Source organism: Bos taurus, chromosome 13 (genome assembly GCF_002263795.3).
Source record: "Bos taurus isolate L1 Dominette 01449 registration number 42190680 breed Hereford chromosome 13, ARS-UCD2.0, whole genome shotgun sequence".
NCBI classification, from domain to species: Eukaryota; Metazoa; Chordata; class Mammalia; order Artiodactyla; family Bovidae; genus Bos; species Bos taurus.
Genome location: NC_037340.1, coordinates 78002476 through 78019330, shown reverse-complemented (window position 1 = coordinate 78019330; position 16855 = coordinate 78002476). Strand labels below are relative to the sequence as shown.

At 48.4% G+C, this 16855-nt stretch overlaps 1 protein-coding gene and 1 non-coding gene across 2 annotated transcripts; both read right to left on the bottom strand.

Moving 5' to 3' along the window:
- Positions 1–1418: 1418 nt before the first annotated feature.
- Positions 1419–15584, bottom strand: RNF114 (ring finger protein 114). The gene is given in 6 exon segments (NM_001024531.3): positions 1419–3225; positions 4582–4689; positions 8980–9094; positions 9433–9539; positions 11298–11448; positions 15410–15584. Coding segments are annotated over 6 exon segments (693 nt in total). The 5' UTR covers positions 15556–15584; the 3' UTR covers positions 1419–3159.
- LOC112449452 (small nucleolar RNA SNORA70) lies at positions 7104–7234 on the bottom strand. Its single transcript, XR_003038017.1, has one exon. It is a non-coding gene; the product is annotated as a small nucleolar RNA SNORA70 (small nucleolar RNA).
- Positions 15585–16855: the final 1271 nt, after the last annotated feature.

The following is a 16855-nucleotide window of genomic DNA, read 5'->3' as shown; positions in this document are numbered from 1 at the left end:
CCTCTTCCAGGGGATCTTCCCGACTCAGGGTCGGAACCTGAGTCTCTGCACTGGCAGGCGCATTCTTTACCACTGAGCCACCTGACAAGCCGATGCGCTGCACCAGTGTGAATCACTTACCCTTCCCAGCCCCCACTCCATCGTCTGTGTAATGGGAATGCTATCAGCACCCCTCCTGCAGGGCTGGAAGAGGATTCAATGTGATTGACTTTTCTGGAGTATCCTGAATGCCTGGTTTCGGTCACCTTCTGGGAGCTAAAGGAAGGATTAAATAAAAATTACTTGAGGGATGTCAGGAACCTGGGATGAGGATTATCCACTGCCGTTATCCCTGTTCCCATAACGCCCAGCTGAGGCCTCACGTGGGACATTCAGCAGGTACTGTGGATCCTGAGCGCATCTAAGGACGACATCGAGGGCGTGGGCAGAGCAGGTCCCCACCAGCTTCTTTCAGGCTCTGTTTACCACCCAAATTCTGAGCTGGAGTCACCACAGAAAAGGAAGTACCATTGTAAAAGGGCTCCCTTTAAATCCAAGGAATATTTATGGAGTCTAGTTGGAGCCAAGCATGGAGGACAGTGGCGCACCAGGTCTGGTCCTTGCCCCCCCTGAGCTTCGTGTGGGAGACAGCCATTAAAACAAGTAACAGCACAATAATTTAATGAGGTGTGAGCTTGCCAGCAAATAGATGTTCAGAACATTTATTCTGATAATGTACGTTCAGTAGAGCTCCCAGGCTTCCACAGGTGTCCAAGTGTTAGTCACTCAGTTGTGTCTGACTCTTTGCAACCCCATGGACCATAACTCACCAGGCTCCTCGTCCATAGGATTCTCCAGGCAAGAATACTGGAGTGGGTTGCCATGCCCTCCTCCAGGGGATCTTCCTGATCAAGGGATGGAATCCAGGTCTCCTGTACTGTAGGTACCTTCTTTAACTGAGCCATCAGCAAAGTCACACATGCCGAAGGATCCGACATAAACCTATTTAACTCAGAAGGGGAAGTACTTTCCAGATGTCCCACAGCCAGAGGCAGAGTGCAGAACCGAGACACGCCCATGACCTCAGATCTTTGCGTGTGGAACCCACTACTGCGATGTTTTAGGGCTGTTGCTAAGGCACCTGAAGTCTTGTTTCACGGAACAGGATCACTTCTTGCCTCACTGGAGTTCCCAAACGTGTGTGTCTGTGGTGGAGGACGGTGGGGACAGGGGTGGCAGGGAGGTGGGTTTGTTCTCCAGAGAAAACAGACCCGGTAAAGCCAGCTGGTGAAGAGTCAGAGCTGAGATCAGAGCCAGATGGAACTCACTCGTGACAGACAAGAACTTCCCCTTAAAAAGCACAACAGTCTTCCAGAGGCTCCCCAAGACCAGGCTTCAGCAAACTGAGGTTAACAACAACAGGCATTACAGGGTACCAGTTGGATAAATCATGAGATTTATTTATATTTCACTTTAAAAGCCAGAACATAACAAACGTCACTTTCTGGAGAGTCATCTTATTAGAAATACATCAAGTGCACTTAATACAATGAAACTCGTCTTTTGGTACCACTGTGAGACCATCAGGTGAGGCTTTGTTAAATTTCCCTCTAAACTTAGGCTGAGATGATCTCAATTCAGGAGGGTCATAGCAAACTTTTTCCAAAACTACAGTGAAGAAGCTGTAACAACACCCGGGCCCTCCCAAATGACAACGCGTTAGAGAAAGTTACTTTGCCCCACTAGACCCGGTCCCTACCGGTTCCTGAGCACGTGAGATTTCAGCGGCAGGGAGGGCGAGGCCCCAGCAGCGGTGTCCAGGCCCAGAACCCCGGGTCACCTGAAACTTCAGCCACTGACCAACAAAAATATCCCTATTCAGACAGGAAGTCTAACAGGGAAAAATGAACCTAGACAGGGGGCCTTCTGGTCTACCAGAGGCTCTGCTCCTCCAGATGAGACAGCCCACGGCCTTATTTATTAACATTGGTGAAACAAGGTGAACTTCAAGCTTCTTGAGCTGTTAGCAAAGCAAGTTTCTGGCAGACAGTTTCAATGACCAACTGCTCCCAGGAGGTGTGCTGTGCCTCCTGACCTGCAGGTCTTGTCAGAGACAGCAGGTGGGGAGGCTGGACTTCCCCTAACCCCTCCGCCTCAGAAGGCAGGTCTTCGTACACTGATTAACGTGTTGAAACCAGTTTTATAAGGAAGAAGTCTGTGACAAGGGAAAGCAAGCCTCAGGTTAATCCAAGTTGCCAAATAAAAGATGACAGAACTAGTACCCCCTGGGCCCAGGACTTCTTACTCATCTGAGGGCCCCTCTTTGTGCTTCGAGGACAAGAATGTAAGCAGGTTCCCAGAGAGGCAAACATGACTAAGTCATTGGAAAGTAACTCATTAGTTTGAAAAAAATCAGAACCCAAAGCTGTGGCCCTCCCACCTCACTTAAGCTGACCCTTCTCCTTAGTTAGGAATAAATGGAGTTTAATTCCTAAGTCAGAAACACTTTTCACTAAAAATATGTGGTTACACCTTACCCTAAGAAGGCACCATGCAGGCATTTAAGGTTGAACCAGTTAATCCTAAGGGTGTGCAAGAATGGGAGGGAAACAGCACTCATCAAAACTCCCAGCATCAGACCATGTTCAGCTCAGAACACTCACTCCAACGGGACTTGTGAAATGTTTCCCATGAGGTAACTCCAGCTTCCGGCAGCTGCTGCCAATGACCAACACACAGGAACTCGCACAGCACGGGAGCAGCTCCATCACCCACGAGACGCCTTATTGCCAGAGATCACATACCCCGGGGACAAGGAGAGGAGACACTTGTCTCACTTGTGCTATTCATGACCCAGAAAAGGTCCTAGCTGACTTGGAGGACCTGAGAGATCGACACAGGACAGGAGGACAGGAGGTGCGAGCGTGACCCACGGACAGGTGGGGCAGCTGGGCTCCCTTCCGGAGACGGGACAGAGGCTCCGCAAAGCGGCTGAGGAGCAGGACGAGAGCAGACAGGAGACACACAGGTGAGCGGAGCCCCGGGGGAAGGCGGGCCCGTTCCCTGTTCGGAGTGACCCTGCCCTAACACCAGGCCCACTCCCAGGCCTGCTGCACACTCGGGGGCGAGTCACGTTCTCCACACGGAGCCGAGGCTGGGGGCAGCCCCGGGCGCGCCTGCTCACTGGTCAATGATGGAGCGCTGCAGCACCTGGTTAATCATGTCTTCCTCATCCACGTCGTAATCCTGTGGACAACACAGACGCTTAGCAACTGTGTGCAGCTGAGGGGACTCACTGTGGGTCGGAGAAGCAGGGCATCTGAGCAGAGCTCTGGAGAAGGGCCAGGGCCCAGCTGCACGGTCTGCGATGCCGGCTGCCTGACCCTGGGCAGCTGCTTGATTTCCATGCCGCAGCTACTTCACCCTGACCGTGAACATGCCCACGGCACCCTCAGACGGTCAGGCACCTGCGTGAAGCCTGGCACAGAGCAGGTTCTCAGAGCTGGAGTGCCCGGGGTGAAAACAGCCTCTCTGATTCAGTAAGGCAAAGCTACCTACTTGGGCTTGTCTTGGCAACTGTATTCATCTTTAACAAAAAGATGCTAATTTTGAAGTCTGAATTTCAGATACTCTCATTAGGACAAGAGTAAATTGCTCTTTAGGACAACTCAGGAAAGAGTCATGCTTTCTATCTTAGGTCCTGAAACACAGCCATTGAGACTGAATGCTACTCTCAAATCCTAACCTGACACCTATATATGTAAATAAAAGGCTTACCTGAGACAACTAGCTGGATTTGTCACCATAATGCCAAGACAACAGTGTGCCCTTCAAACCACTCAGCTCCAGGGGAAGGATGTAAACCTGATGACCACGTTTGGCTATTTTTTTTTTTTTTTAATTTTTAAATTGAAAAAAAATTTGGCTGCACCAGGTCTTCATTACGGCATTCAGTTGTGGCATGGGGGATCTAGTTCCCTGAACAGGGATCAAACCCAGGCCCCCTGCATTGGGAGCATGGAGTCTTAGCCACTGGACTCCCAGGGAAGTCCCAGTGTGTTTGATTTGACCTGAAGTACCTGAAGAAATAAATATGGGACACTTCACATGAAATTCTGCCTTTCCAGCTTCTTGGTATTGGGGCAGGAAGGAACCTGGCAACACAGTGCCCAGCTCTGCCCTCATCAGCTGGAGCTGCTGGCAGCATGATGAGTCATATACACTGTCCAGCTTGTAACTCCCTAGACAATCACATCCATGACTTGCCTGGACCCATGGGCTTCTGAGCTTAAGGATCCCAAACCAGGTTCTGTAACAGCTAGAAGCCACATACGAAACAAAGTGGATAAAAATTTTGGAAAACATAAAAGGAAGCTCACTCTGTCTCAGTCTCGATGGCTGGCCAGTTCACTTCCTTAAACGCCACAGAGCTGTCATTCCAGGGAGCCCATCACATCAGTGACAACCCCCCCGGGGGCCCGCAGTTCTCGGGTGAGGGGAGGGAGGGAGCCATGTGGTCCGCTGGGTGCAGGTGGGTTGAGGGGGGTGGCGCGTGGGGGTGGGGGGGGTGGTCAGGAATCAGCGCCCAGGCTGCAGACTCACCACGAAGGTGTCGTAGGAGAACTGGTGCCGGCGCTGGAGGTGCTCGATGAAGTTGGCGCTGCGGTAGTTGGGGTCTCCCCAGGGCATCGAGGCGCATATGGGACACACCTTCCGGCACAGAAGCATGGTGTCAGGGATGGTTTAGGTACTCGGTGCCTGAGCAGACACCAGCCCTCTGTGGACTGTGTCCGGCCACCTTTGCTCCAGGACAGCTTTCCTGACTCCCGGCCCACCACCCGGTCACACCCTCAAGGGCACATTCACATCCTGGAAGACATCAGTCTCCTACTGACAAATGGACAGGCAGGGCAGGGTGTGGGTGGTGGGTAAAGGCTTTAAGCCATGATACCACCCATTTCTAATCCCCTACTGAGGAGAGAACAGGGTCAGTTTGTCAGACCAGGAGGGGCCCAGACTGAGCCTTCCAACCCAGTGGGCAAAATGATAGTAAAAGCACAAAGAAAACCAAGGAAATGACAGGTGAGCAACATCCCAAGGAAGTAACACAGTCTTACATACTATTTTTATACAGTAAATGTTCAGATGAAGGGGCTCAGGGTAAAAAGCCTTCACACAAGAGGCTGATTCCGGCTTTGCAGAGTCGGAGGTATTGGAAAGACAAAGAGTACATGGCAAACAGCCAATCAGTGTGGCTAGAGTGGAAAATTCCTGGAGAGAGGCCGAGAGGAGTGGGAAGGGGGAGAGCCAGGCCTAAGTGGGCTGGATTGGCGATAGCACGTCACCATTCACTTTACAAGGAAGATACGGTGACAGATGGGGCTGACACGAGAAGAATGTGACATGATGGGCAGCTCCTCGAGTGGAAGAGCTGGTGCTGTGGAGCACGGCATGGACAGGACCAGAGTCTGAGGGGGAGACTTCCGAAGGGCAGGGCTCAAACACTGACCATTACAGAGTTCTGCAGGAGGAGGGCAGAATGGGGAGGGGCAAGGGCTTTAACGAGACAAAGTAATCAGAGGGATTTCAGGAAGCCAAAGGAAGGGGGAAAAGGAGAGAAAATTAAGCTGTAGTATCAGATACCATAGAGGAGTTTAGCAATAGGAAAAGGAGTTCGTCAAGGCTGTATATTGTCACCCTGCCTATTTAACTTCTATGCAGAGTACATCATGAGAAACGCTGGACTGGAAGAAACACAAGCTGGAATCAAGATTGCCGGGAGAAATATCAATAACCTCAGATATGCAGATGACACCACCCTTATGGCAGAAAGTGAAGAGGAACTCAAAAGCCTCTTGATGAAAGTGAAAGAGGAGAGTGAACAAGTTGGCTTAAAGCTCAACATTCAGAAAACGAAGATCATGGCATCCAGTCCCATCACTTCATGGGAAATAGATGGGGAAACAGTGGAAACAGTGTCAGACTTTATTTTTCTGGGCTCCAAAATCACTGCTGATGGTGACTGCAGCCATGAAATTAAAAGACGCTTACTCCTTGGAAGGAAAGTTATGACCAACCTAGATAGCATATTGAAAAGCAGAGACATTACTTTGCCAACAAAGGTTCGTCTAGTCAAGGCTATGGTTTTTCCTGTGGTCATTATGGATGTGAGAGTTGGACTGTGAAGAAGGCTGAGCGCCAAAGAATTGATGCTTTTGAACTGTGGTGTTGGAGAAGACTCTTGAGAGTCCCTTGGACTGCAAGGAGATCCAATCAGTCCATTCTGAAGGAGATAAGCCCTGGGATTTCTTCAGAGGGAATGATGCTACAGCTGAAACTCCAGTACTTTGGCCACCTCATGCGAAGAGTTGACTCATTGGAAAAGACTCTGATGCTGGGAGGGATTGGGGGCAGGAGGAGAAGGGGACGACAGAGGCTGAGATGGCTGGATGGCATCACTGACTCGATGGACGTGAGTCTGAGTGAACTCCGGGAGTTGGTGATAGACAGGGAGGCCTGGCGTGCTGCGATTCATGGGGTCGCAAAGAGTCAGACACGACTGAGCGACTGATCTGATCTGATCTGATCAAGATTATGCATATAGTTAACCTTTGACCAAATTAATCTGTATCTAGACTAATTTTTTTTTTTTTTTTTTGGTCAGGAAGTAGAATTTACTGATGGCCTTGACTGAGGAAGGGACAAGGCCTTGTCCAGGGGCCATGATTAGGGATGAAGCTGACCCCAGAGCCATCTGGGATGGGCCCACTTTTCAGCCCCCAGGTTTTCAAATTCACCTGCATTCAGTTCAGTTGCTCAGTCGTGACCGACTCTTTGTGATCCCATGAATCACAGCACGCCAGGCTTCCCTGCATTAAACTTAGCAAATCCCTAATTCTTGGAAGATATGGATCTTCTGGTGGCCAGGGGAACTTGAACTTGGCCTTGAAAAGGGCCTCAATCACATACTCCTCGTTCAGCAGCTTGGTGCCGGTGGACATTATGACTTGGCCAACGTGGGCCCTGGCCACTGTGCCTTGGGGCTTTCCAAAGGCACCCTGCACACCTGTCTGGAGCCTAGACTGGGAATAGCATGAGGCCAGACAGAAATGTCCGTGGAAAAAGCCTGTCTCCAAGGTCCCTTAGGGCAACCATCCAGGCAGCAGGGCGCACACACTACCAGGAAGGGCGCTGTCTGCGGTCACTGCACGCCAGGCCCCGGAGAAAGGAGCACAGTCGGCCTACCTGGTGGCAGTTCAAGACTTTACTTCACAGACATAAAAAAATACAGGCGAAGGTATGTCAAAATCCATGGCAGTCTTTTCAAACATGCCATGAAAAACTTCAGGACTATAGGAAATAATAATTTAATAAACTATTCCTTATCCCCAATGCCTAGATTTAAGTGTGGCACACTTTCTTCAGCAATAAATGAAGCATTTAAAAATAAGATACAATTCACCCTTAACTCTTTCAGAACAGTCCTAAAAATGTGTTTCCCTTTATAATATTACTTATTATCTCACCCATCAAACAACCATTTTTTAGTAGCAATTAATATCCAGTCCTTAGATTTTTAGATACTGTCAGAAGTAACCCTGACATTTGTCAATAAGGGACCAGTTAAATCATGGTACAGAGACCAGTAATGGAAAACTGGCAGCTCATTAAAAAAGAATCCGATCCACATGTCCTGACGTGAAACCAACGTCGGCGACGCCGGTTACAGTGTGCAGAATGCGCCGTCACTGGCATCAAAAGGGGGACAAGAAAGGAAGACATGCACAAATCACACTTCCAATCAAAAGCTAGAAATCTATTACTAATAATAGTAATAGAAATGAGTGCAGGGAAGATGGTGGCAGGAAATGAATGAAAGTATCTCTGTCATTTGATTTAACATCCGTTTTAGTTTTCATAATTAGCAACATAGGTGAGTTTACCTGGCTAACTTTAAAATGGAAAGGGGTAATGGGGACAGGTGGCGGTGGCTGTTTGTCTCTGTGTCTAAGCTCACTGGCTCTTTCAATCAGTAGTTAGTTATTAAGAACTGTAACTAAAACATCTTGAGGCAGCAGCTGAAAACTTGGCTTTGGGGTGTAAGATAAATGGGAAAATAGAAATGAAACTAGAGAGAAAGTTGTATTAAGGCCTGTCTGTCAATCATACTAAGAGGGTGGGGTGACACTGCTGAGAGGGGCCAAATTCGAACTTTTTAAGGAAACCATATGTCAGCCTTGATATTTAAATTAAATGTCAAAGACTGATCAGCACTTTCCTAATACTTCCATCTAAATTCTCTTTCTCCGCAACTATGAAGAAGCTATTCACATGGAAAACAGCAACTTTATGTAGAAACTTGGCCAACAAGATCCAAATTAACATTACCAACAATGGGAGCAACAGACGACACCCCTGATGTGTACGCAGGGGACAGAGCATTCGCGTAGGTAATCATGAAGAAACAGACAAACCCAAATTGAAGGACAAGCTACAAAACAAGTGGCCCACCCTCTTTAAAAAACGTCAAGGTCATGAAAGAAAGAAAAACTGAGGACTAAAGGGACTTAACATTCAAATATAACACAAATCCAGGATCTGCGGGCTGGGGAAAACTGCCTTGAAGGACATTTCAACTGTTAAAATTTAAACGGAATTGCAGGTATTAGCTTGTATCAATGTGACAATTCCTGAGTGTGAAAATTAAAACACAAAAAATGTGGTTTTCTAAGAAGATATACTTCTTCCTAGGAGATATGTGCTGCAGTATTTAGGGGCAAAGGATCAGGGTATCTGTAACCTACTCTCAAATGGCTAGCACAAAATATGTATACAGAGTATGGTTAAGCGAATATGGTAAAATCTTAATCTGTGAGTCCAGGGAAAGGGTACATTAGAGTTCATTAACTAATCCTCTAACTTTTTGTAAAGTCTGACTTTTCCCCTGTAAGAATTTAAACAACAAAACCCACAAAACAAAAAAACTCAAGTTTCTCTTACCACAGATTTGGTGTCCGTGCTATGGGATAACTTGCAGTGTTCCACAAGTCCTTCTTGATCAAAATTCTTCTCAGGACAGTAAGGACAAGGGAAAGTATACCGGTTTGGGACGCTTCTGGAAGATGAAGGCAGGAAAAAAGAAGAAACTTCTCTGTGAGCACCTTTCCACGTAATTTCAACCACTGTCCCCTCCCCAGAGGAGCAAAGTTCACTCAATGCATTAGGACAGGGATTCTGGTGATCACGTCTGAGTCAGGTCAAATGTTTTGAAAGTAACAGTCTAGCCCGCATTTGAAGTGAACATGCGAGTCCTCCATAACCACCCCAAAACAAAAACTTACACCAGCTTTAGCCAGCCTAACAATTACACCTTTGCTTTCCAAAACTCATGAAGACAGATTTCCAAAACTCATGAAGACAGACATCACCGAAGAGAGTCATAGAACCATTTACCTTGGTTGACGAGACGCGTCCTTGGTGGTGGCCTTCACACCTTCCATGATGTAATTCTGGTACTTGGAACAGGTAGCCACATGTGCCCGGATCTTGGACAGGAAGAACTTAGGTGGGAAGGATCAGAGCCCACAAGTTAGCTGGGATCTTGTACCCAATCCAACACAGTGCCAAAGCAAAGGCAAGATGTAAACTAGACCTACACCTCCCTGGGGAGGCAAAGAACCTCACGAGACTCCTGGCTCCACTGAAGGGCCTGAAACTCTGACTTTTTTTTGCAGGGTTTCTATTAGTATCAAGGCTGATGTTTTACTTGAGCAAACCAGGATATCTGCTTCCACTCTAAAATCACTCTTGGAGAGGTTTGTTTTATTCACGATATGCTCTCTGCTCACAGAGACACTCCAAACCCAGTGAAGCGTCTGAAGTTTTCTACCCCAGCACTTAAAACGCGTCTACTTTCAGCATGCCAAGAACCACATTCCATTATAAGTGCAGCAAAGTGATGATTTACATAAAAGGGATAAAGGCCAGTAATCCTAGTTAAATGATAATATTCTGTCACCAGATTGTAATTAATGAACTTCTTACAAAAAAAAAAACAAACCAGATTCTGAATTCTACTTCATTAATAAAATCTAGTCTTTGCAAGACAGAAAGACAAAATTGTACTTCAATATCTTGAGTTTCTAAATCAAAAGAAACTGGAAGGAAAAATATGTTTCAGTGCTTGCGCTATGGCTTACCATGATGCTTCTGTCTTATCTCCAGCTAAAGAACTTGACTTCAAGCTGCCAAAGAGCTCCCAGTTAAAGGGGATGGGAACTAGCTCTATTCAGAACTACAGCCACTGTGTACCCGTAGTGCCAAATTACTCTGAAAGGAAGAAATGGTAAAGAACACCCAGTCCATGGCTGCTCACACTAAGGTGTTAAAGAAACTGACACGCAAGGGTGTCCGACAAGTCATGGAGTGAAAAAAATTTTTCAAAAGTGAAAAGAAGTTGTAGAAATATATATTATAGTAGGATCCTATTTTGTAAAAATCCTACATCTATGTTTGTATAAAACCCACACCTGTGTTCGTCAGAGAGCGGGGAAATGTTTTGCAGCCTTCTAAACGGAAGTATTTTTAAAAAGGTAATCTCTGGAGTGGGGAACAAGCCTACATTGATTTATATTTTTGTGCTGTCTGGAATTATGAAATCACAATTATTTAAAACCCAGTAATTCTGTATATATCTCTTTTGAAAATAAAACAATAGCATTTCTCCTATGCAGTTATAATTATTTTAAAATAAATATTCTTGACTCTAATATGGTCATACAAAAAAAAGAACACGGATGCGTTTCAAACACTGGACACGCTATCGTGAAATGTCTTCATATTGACCTTTGTACTAGAATCCCTCCTTGCCAAATGCCAAAAGCTGAACCAGTTTTATATCTGTCGTGAATACATCACAAAATTTCCCCTCAGACTCACTGCAGCAGGTAGTTTTGAGGCACTGACTACATTTTATACTTTAAAAAATGGAGAAATATCACTCTGTCTTATTCTAATTAAATCTGTGTATGCTGCTTTGGGAAAAATGGGTCTTTTACAGAAAAAAACTGGGATAACTGATTTCTATGGTTTTCAAAGCTAAGCTATATAATATGCTAAACCAATTATTTAAAAGAAAAAACCAAACCACACAACCAATCAGGTTACCAAAATGCAACAGCACGGCCACGGCCACAGCCAGCCAGCATGCACATGTGCTGCTGCTCACGCAGCTACGCTCTAAGTTCAGAAACAAGGCGGCAAGCTCTGTGTTTTACCCATCTTACAGACGCCGACTGCTCCGCCCCACTCCCACATACATTTTTACGGCAGCCGTGGCAGGAAGTCTCTGTGCTCTCAATCTGCCGCTCGAGCTCCACGGCTCGGACGCCAGGCGCCAGAGCGCTGCGACACACGCCACAGACAGGCTTCTTCGGCTTCAGACATTCCTGCAGGCATGCAGAGCAAAAGCTAGAACAAGACATACAGAGAACCTGCGTCATGCATCGTGGAGACAAGACAACAAAAATGGATAAACTTTTCAAAATGACATCAATGGATAATGAATTAAAAACTGCTCGATCCCTGCTCTTGATTCAGTTCTTCTGGGCAATAAAAATGGTGGTGGTAGGGTAGGGGGAGGAGGGCAGTGTTCCTTGCAAAGAACACACAGGTCCAACGACAGAAATAAACGTGAACTACCGTGACACGCAGCAGAAGGTGCGACGGCACAGCCTTCAGTCCTTAGCCCTGGCCACTGAGGGATCTTGCTGGGGTTTCCCGAACTTCAATTTCTCTTCTGTGAAGTGGAGGCTTGCAGTACCTACCTCTAGAATTTAGGGAGGATGGATTACGTATAGTGGACTCTTAGGACAGTGTCTAGCACGTATGAAATGCACCATAAGCAGGAGCGGCCATCAACAGAGGTGAATGCAAAGCACTATGGAAACACAAAGTCAAGAGCAGCCAGATGTAACCCGAGAAAGACAGCAGTGGTTAGACTTCAGACAGCATACACGAGAGCGCCTCAGAAGAGTTCAGTGGCAGAGGAGGGGAAGAATATTCCAGGCCCCTAGGCTTCCATTTCCTTACATGCATTGTGCATGTTTACCACTCTGCCTCATAAGCCTCAGGTACTTAAAGCAAGGTATCAACCAAACCAAAATCAAGATTTAGAAAAATAATTCTGGGATTAGCATGGACAAGAGAGTTGTCAGTTTTAATTTTTTTTTTTTTTCAGATGAGCAAAGAAACCAAATAGATGGCCGAAGGCAAGAGATCATGAGGGCCTGACTGAGGCAATAAAGAATTCAGGAAATCATGTGGGGATGGATTCAGGAGGACTTGGCAATTTACTAAATTTGGAAAAGAAAAGTTAAAGATGACCAACTTTCTGTATATCTGAAGCCTAGACAGGTGGCAATGCTGAGGTAAGGTACAGAGAAAGAAGGAATAATGAGGCATGAAAATATCCCAGCTGCACTTGCAACCTCAGAGATCTAAGGCAAGATAGCAAAATCTGCCAGGAAGAACTCTGGATATGTAATCAAAGGTAATCTGCACGTTTCTTTTGTTTTTTACTGTCTCTTAACATTTTTCTCCCTTCTGTCATTCAGCTAGGCGTCAATGCTGCTTTTCTTAGCTGTGACTCAGAGATCAATGTTCACAAGCCACTCTGTGCCTGTCATGCCTAACAAACAAGCTCGCTTTTAAACGGCCCCTGTATCTTGGACGGGTGTCCCTGGTGGCTCAGTGTAAACAATCTGCCTGCCAATCCAGGAGACACAGGTTCGATCCCTGGGTTGAGAAGATCACCTAGAGAAGGAAATGGCAACTCACTCCAGTATTCTTGCCTGGGAAACCCCATGGACAGAGGAGCCTGGCAGGCTACAGTCTACAGGGTCGCAGAGTTGCACGTGACTTAGAGAGTAAACAATGTTGGTCTGGCTTTCAGTTTCCATTTCCTACTGATGGGCCTTTTTCAGCCTTCTAGATGCCCCACCCTTCCTGTTATAATTCTCCCTAGACAAGTCGTCCTGGGCACCCAGCCACCTGCCAGTCTCCAGCTGTACTCCACTAACCTGGAGAGGGATGTAAAATTCAGGGCTTGAAACAAAGTTTTATAAGAACTCAACGCCCCGTGCGGCTAGAGCTTCAGTGATGCTGTTTTCAAGCACAAAAGCTAGCAAAAATCAACCAGGCAGAGCAAAACGCACTCGGTGGGAGTTAAGGGAGATGGGGGGGCCCTCACAGAGATCCCGCCAACTGTTTTCAATCAGCATCGAACTGATGAACGTGTGGAGCTAGTATGGCAAGTATAGACAAGAGTCAAGGTTTGAGTATCAGTACTGCCCCCTGACCTCTGACCTTGGAAAGGTCCACCTGGCTCAAGGAAACCTCAAATTTTGCTGCTCTTTAGTTGGTAAACTGTGCTGGGTCAAGCCTCTTTTTAAGTATTAAATGTAAATTAAATCCACTCAAGTAATCCAAAATTAGGTAAACCTAATGAGAGCTGATTGACAGAAAAGCGGATTCAACTTGAAAGCCACCTAGGGGCCGCTTCAATTCTCACAGTGTGCTTTCACCAGTTTCTCAGCTTATGTGGCCTTCACCTGATCACTGCCCCACCCCCACGCACACGGGCTTTATCTCTGTGATACTTTCCCAGTGGACAATGAGTTTGACTGAACACTGCTAGTACTTATTTATCATCAATTCAGTGGACTGTGAACTCTGAGGGCAGAATCACCTTGTTTCTTAGGATGTTCCCCAATTTGGCACACAGTGTGTATACAAATATTTTTAGCTAGTTGAATATACGGAGAAGGCAATGGCACCCCACTCCAGTACTCCTGCCTGGAAAATCCCATGGAAGGAGGAGCCTGGTGGGCTGCAGTCCATGGGGTCGCTGAGGGTCAGACACGACTGACTGACTTCACTTTCACTTTTCACTTTCATGCATTGGAGAAGGAAATGGCAACCTACTCCAGTGTTCTTGCCTGGAGAATCCCAGGGACAGGGAGCCTGGTGGGCTGCCGTCTCTGGGGTCGCACAGAGTCGGACACGACTGAAGCGACTTAGCAGCAGTTGAATATAAGATTGGAAGATAGTTGCTCAAAACACTACACTGGGCACTTGGGACAGAAAGAGGTGCAAAACACTGCCTTCATGAGCCCTAAGTTTTACTCTCTGAAAGGCAGGAGGAGTCCCCCGGAGAGAAGCTGGACGGTAACTGAAACGTGAGAGTGACAAGGGAGGCTGTCACTAGAACTGGGCCTATATGGAAAGGATTTGGGGTGCTGACGGGAGAGGGGCTGAAGGGGCAAGAAGACTTCCAGGCTAACCGAACTGCAAGCAGGAACAGCCTGAAGCTGGAAAGAGCTTGGCGTACAAACAAAAAGGCGGCCGGGTGGCTGGGGAGCCCTTGCCAGGCGCCCGCGGTTCTCTGGGCAAACAGACACCCGGTCCATCAGGGGAGAGCAGACAACGGTGAGCCGGCCCTGAGGGAGCCTCGGTGCCCTCACCTGCAAAATGGCTGCCACGTCTCTGCCCCACAGGACTGCTTCAGGAACAAGAACGCCCAGCAGGTGCCTTGTGTGCCTCCTGACCAACGGAGGGGTCCTAACACCAACCCCAAGCGATGCCCGCGGTGATAAGCGCTGGGGGAGGCCACAGAGCAAAATCAACCCCCAGCAGCAGGAGGCGGGCAGCCACACTTTGTACAATTCTTTCCACTCAGCCGTTTTGCGGGTCTGATGGAGCAAGGCTTCCATTCAAATGTGGCCGGCCTCAAAGCCCACCCCAGGGCCTATTACTGCACATTCTCACACAAGCTCCTTTCGTCCTCACAAGCAGCCTATTAGCAGCATGGAGGCTCTGAATTTCAAACACAGTGCAACACGCCCCGTACGCCTGTGGGAATGCGGACCACCGCCACCTGCCAGCCCCCGACCCCTTTCCCGTGAAGGGCAGACGGGTCAGGTCTCCTTCAGGACTCCCCTTTCGTCCTTTTGGTCCAGTCGAGCGTTTCCCCAACTTCAGAGCACACTGGAACTGCCGGGCAGAGCCGGACACAGGACACGGCCTAGCTGAGGGACCACGGGCAGCCCACTCACGGGGACCCGGCGGGCCTCGGGCCCCACGCCCCCAGCAGGCGGCCACTCCGCCATCACGCGTCGGAGGGGGCCCGGGACGCAGCGGACTCAACGGAAGAGCCGGGCGCTGGGGAGGAAGCGGGGCGGAAGAGAAGAGCGCCCCGCCGACGTCCACGGGCCCCCGGGAGCCCCGCGGGGACGCGCCTCGAGGCCAGGCCTCCCGCTCCCGCCCGGAGACCCTTCCTGCTGGGGCCTCACTCCCTCAGCTCCATTTTCATCCCAGTCAGGAGAACCCCCTGCCTACCACCACCCCGATCGGGCCCCAACCCGCCACTTACACGTGTCCGCAGGGCACCTGCACCGGCTTCTCGTACACCTCCAGGCACACGGGACACGTGAAGCGGCCCAGGGGGTCGGCCTCCGCCGCAGGTCCTGCCAGCTGCGCACCACCATCACGGGCCGGGGCCTGCGCCTGCGCCGCCATCTTGCTGCCGCGGACCGCCGCGCCTCAGCGGCCGAGGAGGAGGCCGAGGGGCGGAGCGAGAGCGGTGAGGGGCGCTCGGGGCGTGGCTTATGGAACGTGTGTCGGGTTGGGGGCGGGGTCAGCGGGCGGGCCACGCCTCCTGGCCCCTCGGACGCTAGGGAAAAGTGTAGATCCGGATCCAGAGACTGGTATGAGTGGAGGAGGGTTTGTGCTTCAGCCACTTTTGCCCAAAATTTAAATGGTTGTTACTATTACTTCGGAGAAGGCAATGGCAACCCACTCCAGTACTCTTGCCTGGAAAATCCCATGACTATTCCTTAATCTTTCTCTTCAGTCGAGTTTCAGCAAACAAATTTTACAGGGAGATTTGATACCACTCCCAAGCTACAAATAGAAAATCAACACCACGTATTTCCACAAGGCACGGGGAACAAATACAATAGAAACAGTATAGTCTTACGAATTCGTGCCGGATACTGTTGACGCAGGAAAGGGAGATTGAGCATGATTACAGAGGTGTTGAAGACAGGCTATCACCACATTGAGACTTCCTAGGGAAAGCAGAAGTAATAAAATTATTTAGTATTGTCTTCACGTGCCTCCTGGCCATGGGGTCCAACTCCAGTTCTGTAGAAGATGGGGAACCTGGGGTTTGAAGAGATAGACTAAGCCTCAAGCTTGAAAGAAGCAGGCCTAGAACCCAGACGTTTTGAATCTCATCTTCCTTTACTTCCCACTGTACCCAGTTGGCTCTCATATACAGCCCGTTATTACAGAAGCTACTTTTTTTTTTTTAAAGACTGGCTTTACTAACAGGTCTATGCGGTTTTCTTAACCAGGAAAGTCAGTGATCAATTAAACTCTACCCTGTAAGGCCACAGAGGCCTCACAGTAAGGAGTCTGCACAAGACAAATAAATCAGTTTGCTAAACCAGGTTAACTGAATGCAAATTTGCGCCTCGTCTGGCCCATCCCCAGTCCTCTGGATTGATTCTGCTTGACCTGCTGGCAGCAAGAGGATTATTTTTAACTAGCCATGTGGGCCATCTTTTCACTAACCAGTAACTTGGTGTGTAGGCAGCAGCCCAAGAGAGCCAATGCTTCCATTTCACCATTTCTTTTTCTTGTTCCGATGTCAGGCACTGTGCATCTGATATCTCCCCAGCCCAAAAGTGCTCTGTCTCCCCTTCAGGAATGGGGGTGCCTCTGTGGGGGCAGAGATGTGTTATAGGTATTTATAAGTTTTTGTTTTGGCCTTGTAACTGCAGCCAGACCCTGTGCTGTGAGCAGGGAGGGTGGT